Genomic DNA, 5,511 nt, shown 5'->3' on the forward strand with positions numbered 1-5,511 from the left:
GAAAGTGATAGGGGCTGGTGTCGCTTCTTCCCCACCCATCTGACAAGAGTTCCGGGTTCTTTTCAGCCGAAAGCTGCTCTCAGCTGCAGCTCTATCACGGCGCTACCATGTCTCTTTTATTGGATAATCAGTTCAATGAGCTGCCTCCAGACAAGGCGATAGACACAAAGTTATTCCTGGATGCTGTGTCTCATATCCCGGCGTTTTTCGGTGAGTATACCTCCACCTGACCTCGGTAAAAACAGATAGTTTCGTGTTCGCTGTGCCGTCGCTGTCACGGGTCATACTTGTTTCTCATGTCCCAATGACTTGTCACCAACGTGCTTATTTCACACATACCAGAAGTGGAGCTGCTGGGTCACGGTTGGGATCAGACCCAGCTGTGGCAGTTTATAGCCTATAGAGAAACTCTTTGTTTACTCATTGAACAGAGCACACATTGGCCTCATTGTGCCTTAACTCAGACTTTGCATTCACTGCATTTTTACCCCCTCTGTGTGCACGTAAAGGCTGTTTTGTATTCATCTTCCCCTCTGAGCCGGGGACGTGTGATAAAGTCATTCATATTTTATTGCTTTGCTCTCAAATGTCTGCTTCTTCTTTCAGACTGCCTGGGATCAAGCGTGTTTTCAGTCATCAAGTCAGACATTAACGGCAATATAACAGTAAGATACAGATCTATGTGTACAGAAGCGTCTGAATGTTTGTTGTTTTCTTACTTTCGTTTACAAATGCATTAGCATCACAATATAGAATACTTGAATTCATTATTCAGAATGGGCCATTTCAGAATAATGTATGCATTATTGACTTAATCAATGTTGCATAATATGCACATTGCTTTAATGCTGCAGCTCATACAGGTGGGGTTATTTTTCACTATATACAGGGTTCCCAAAGGTGCTGGTAACCGTGCTTTCAAGATTTGAAAAGTGCTTTAAAGCGCTTGAAATTAAGGTTATATAGAATACCAATCTAACAGTTGACATATTTTGAAACATGAAACTTTGTTGTGTTTTTCTTTTCTTTTTTTCTGTACACTTGTCACAAAACATAATTTTGATTGTTTATAGCAAAATAACATTTAATTTAATAAGGTGAAGGAGTGAAATAATCAGTATACTGTATAGCTACTGTATTTGAATGTTATTTAAGATAGCTAGAAAGTGCTGGAAAAGCTTGAATGCTTGAATTTGACTTTGTAAACGGTGTAGAAACCCTATATATGGTCTGTCTGAATAATTCATTAGTAGCCAAAGCTATTTACACATAGTGAAAATACAGTAAAAGTACAGTATTTCCCTTTCTGAGATGTAGTGGAGTAGAAGTCTAAAGAAAATGGAAACACTGAAGTAAAATAAAAGTGCAATAAAATTGTATCAAGTGTAGTACTTGCTAAACATGCTCAATGTCCTGCATGCAAACTCAACCTAAATATGCTTTTTCAGAAAATTAAAGCAGTGTATCTCAAAGATCCTGCGAAGTACGTCACCCTGCAGGACATCGTGGTGGCTGAGCGAGAAGCTCATGCGGCAGAGTGGCCTAAAGTTGGAGCCACATTAGCTTTGATGTGGCTAAAAAGGTGAGCACTTCCTTATCTTAATGTTATGTCGTACTGTATGTTGGACTTTCAGCTGTTGAACTGAATTTTTATTCATTTACTGGATCTCTCCTGCAGGGGTCTCCGTTTCATACAGATACTGCTGCAGAGTTTGGCAGATGGAGAGAGAGATGAGAACAACCCCAACCTCATTAAGGTTAACGTCACCAAAGCCTACGAACAGGCACTGAAGAGATACCACGGCTGGGTTGTCCAAAAGATTTTCAATGTGAGTAAATGTCCCCTTTTTTGTCGTTCTTAATGATAATTTATATGCATATAATAGAAGAAGTCTACAAAAATCTGACCACAGCAGCACATTAGCCCATTTGAAGTTATTTGTTGTGTTAATTATGCATTATGTTATGCATTACAATTGGTATTTTTGTTATTTTGTTCAGGAAAAATGTATTCCTTGCTATTGTAAATGTGCTGATACCCTGTATTCAAAGAAAGTATAAAGAATTTTATTTTGTGATTATGCTTGATCACTGTCTCTTTTGGCTTTTTTGTTTGTTTGTTTCTTGGTAAATTCTTTTCTTTTTCTTTTTGCTGATCCTCACCAGTCTCAGTCATATGCGAAAATGTAATGTCAAAAATAAAAAAAATCTCTTGCTCTCCTTTAACTGCCTAACTTACTACTCACTGCTAAACCTGCCTGTCAAAAATAAATATAAACTCTTCTGGTCTGCGTGCCGTGAATCGTTTCTTTTTCAGGGAATCTGGCCCAGTGATCGGCATTTTACAGCTGATGTTCTTGCTGATGGTCTCGTTTGTCTATGTAATTCACATAGAAGCATTAGTATTAAACTGAGAGTTAAAAACACATTGTAGTTGCTTTCAATACCATTCTATTGTTTTACATTTGTGTGTTGTGCCTTATTTTAATTATTTATTTTTTTGTCCATTGCAGGTAGCGTTAGTTGCAGCTCCCTACAAATCAAACTTCCTCAATGCGCTGTCAAAAGGAGAAGAAGTGAAAGAGGAGGACTGTCTGGCAAATGTGCGTCAGTTCTTGGTTAATTATACTGCAACTGTAGATGCCATCTATGAGATGTACACAGATCTGAACGCAGAGCTGGACTACTCTGTTTGATGTCCCAGGACATCAGTCATACCTCTCAGGTGTCAGATAAGTCCAGCTTTTAATAGGACTGTTTGTTTTTTCCTTCGAGTGTGGTATTTATTACTTTTTTTAAATTTTTTGCCTCAACTAAATATTACTTCTGTAAATCTGTTTTTAAAATGATGAAACTGCCTTAAATTTCAACAATATAGCAAAATGTTTTGCTTTTTGTTCTTGTATATAATTTAAAGTACGAAGTTCTCACTCCCATGCAGGATGAAGGTATTGTGTGGGTTTATTTATGACATAACAGGTGGCTCTTCACCTGCTCCATCTAGAGAGGAACACTAGACTATAAACACTGCAATTACAGGAAAACATTTTTGCTAATGTCTCCCATTCAGATGTTCTCAGCCTCCTGAGCCCTGGAGTTACTTCCACTGTTAATCTGGGAACAGTGGCCCCAGTAGTCATTTTAAAGCTTAACTGCCTGTTTCAGGTGCTTTTCACCACTTGTGCCTTTGTGTTACTTTTCAAAAACACAATGTCTTTAAAGTGAGCTCAAAACTAATGTATTTGTAATTATATTCCACCTACAAAGCAAAAGCCAGAACTATTTTACTTTTGAGGCCTTAACCAGTGTGGAGTCTGTGGTTTGCCTGTTGATTCAGAAGGTGTGGTCGACTTGTTTGTATTCCTCTGTGTCCTATTTCATTCCTATTTGTCTCAAATGACTTAACTTCTTTTGCACAATATATATAATGTCAAATAATATTTTTCAGCAGACAGCACATCATGTGCCCATTTATTAATAACATGCTAATTAGATCCATATTTTCTGTATGAATACTAATATATAGGATGTTTGTTTCTGGATTTTAAACTATGATCAAATTTGTTCTTATCTCAAGATTTTAATGTATGACTTCAAATAAAAAACAAGTGTAACTGCTAAGTTGAATGACTCTTAACTTGTAAAACACAATCACAGTTCACAAATCTTACTCTAGGTGGCAATATTCACTTAGTTTTTGTCTTTTTTTAATCACATTTGTGGTGCAGCTGCTGCATGAAATATTTTAAATTATGTTCAATGCTAAAATCATACACAATATGCAATGTCAGTACAGTTCCAGTCTTTGCCAGATCATTAATTACTCCAAACAGCATTTCTGATTTATGTTTATACTTTTGCAACAGCTCTGTTGGTGGACCACAATTTGATTTAAGAGTGGCTTTTCCTTTGTGCAAAGACAAATGCTTGCATTTTTCAAGCATTTTCAACCATTCCAGCACCTTACAGCTATGGTAAATAACATACTTGCATACAAATATATAGATATATATATAATATAATATATATAAGATATATATGCATAGATCAACACATTGAATTAGATGTTATGTTGCTATGAAGAACTAAAATTGTTTCCTGACAGCATTCTGCAAAAGGATGAAAAAACTAAGATGCAACAAATCATCATATTTCAGACGTGTTACCTGTTTGTAAGTAGACTTATTATCCTATATAAACTAAATTTCAAACACCTAAGTCAAAAGAGTTTTCAAGGATTGCAGAAAAAATGTTGCATGGATGATTTTGAAAACAATTTTTTTTCAAACATAAGTAACTCAGTAAATCAGAGGGAGAAAAAAAATCCCCTCTTCTTCACGTCTCCTAATCCCTCAGATCAACCAGCCTCTTCCTCTGCCCAGTCTTACTTATCTGAAGTGTGTCCCAGAGGCCGGAGTGGCTCTGGTTCCTCTCCCAGAGGAGCCTGAGCTAATCGTCTCTGAGCGAGAGCAAGAGGAGCATGTCTGTAATCCTGTAGGTTTATCAGCAGAGCGGCCTGGCCTGTCCCAACTGATAGATAGGATGGAAAAGCTCCAAGCGGAGCCGGGACACAATAGGCTAAAGACAGGAAATCATTTACAACAATGCCTCAATGACAAAGCCACTGACCTTTAACTCTGAAATATTTGTTATCTGCAATGAGGTCATCAATTGAATATTGCAGTTTTATTCCCAGCAGTGCATCTAATGCCATTATTCACGCCATCTAGCTGTTTTGTAATGGACTACTTAAAATGGGTGTGCATTTTATGTCTATGGTGACCTAAACCACATTACCGCTATAGCAGCCAATTTAGGAGGACAAATGAAGCAAAATAAGAGATGCAGGCACGCAGCCAGCTCAGATTAGCAATTCAATAGCTGGGTAGCAGCAAGCTCATTTCTCCATAGTGTGAACAATAATATTATCATGGATTTATCTTCGAGAAAACATGTATTTTTCATACATAAATGTAATATAAGAGAGGGAAAGGGCCTGTACATTTTCATTTCCACATATGTATTTTGAAGTATTCAATGGCTTCTGCCGCAAGCGTCCGCCATCCATCTAGACAAACGCAATTCACTATGGTAACAAAATTAGCACTTTTAACTCATTTATCGAGGAACCAGTGCAATATCTTTCAGCTAAGGGTTGATTTACATCACATTATAAACCTGTGATCCTCCTGTGAGGAGAGAGATCTTAATAAAATGAGATCTATGACTGAAAAAAAGAGTCTTGCCAGGTGGTTAAGCCTTAAATCCCTTTGCAATAAAACCAGAAAAATGTCTCATCTTTCCACAACTGGTTTATCATTCATGAATATAATAAAAACCATCTTCTCAGCTGCATGTCTGGCTAGATAATAACTAATAACACAAACTGTGTGCTGGGTTTAGAAAATTTCATTTACTTGACAATCCTTATTAAGAAGAGGCAAAAAAGGGTTGAGGGATTAGGGTCATACATTGCAAAATGTAGTTATTTCAACAACATACTTCATGGAG

General features: G+C 37.0%; 1 protein-coding gene across 1 annotated transcript; it reads left to right on the forward strand.

The window, feature by feature from the left end:
- The first annotated feature begins 42 nt into the window (after nucleotides 1-42).
- LOC131992863 (glycolipid transfer protein-like) lies at nucleotides 43-3,621 on the forward strand. Its single transcript, XM_059358572.1, has 5 exons — nucleotides 43-210; nucleotides 607-665; nucleotides 1,449-1,582; nucleotides 1,679-1,829; nucleotides 2,514-3,621. The coding sequence occupies exons 1-5, from the start codon at nucleotides 108-110 to the stop codon at nucleotides 2,694-2,696; spliced, it is 630 nt and encodes a 209-aa protein (XP_059214555.1). The 5' UTR covers nucleotides 43-107; the 3' UTR covers nucleotides 2,697-3,621.
- Nucleotides 3,622-5,511: the final 1,890 nt, after the last annotated feature.

The sequence above is a fragment of the Centropristis striata genome, chromosome 19 (assembly GCF_030273125.1).
Source record: "Centropristis striata isolate RG_2023a ecotype Rhode Island chromosome 19, C.striata_1.0, whole genome shotgun sequence".
Taxonomy (NCBI): domain Eukaryota; kingdom Metazoa; phylum Chordata; class Actinopteri; order Perciformes; family Serranidae; genus Centropristis; species Centropristis striata.

What these genes read in the sequence shown, in the direction of transcription:
- LOC131992863 (XM_059358572.1), top strand. Translation starts at nt 108, where the DNA reads ATGTCTCTTTTATTGGATAATCAGTTCAATGAGCTGCCTCCAGACAAG. An exon ending in ACATTAACGGCAATATAACA is followed by an intron (nt 666 to 1,448) that starts GTAAGATACAGA and finishes ATGCTTTTTCAG; the next exon opens with AAAATTAAAGCAGTGTATCT. An exon ending in GCTTTGATGTGGCTAAAAAG is followed by an intron (nt 1,583 to 1,678) that starts GTGAGCACTTCC and finishes TCTCTCCTGCAG; the next exon opens with GGGTCTCCGTTTCATACAGA.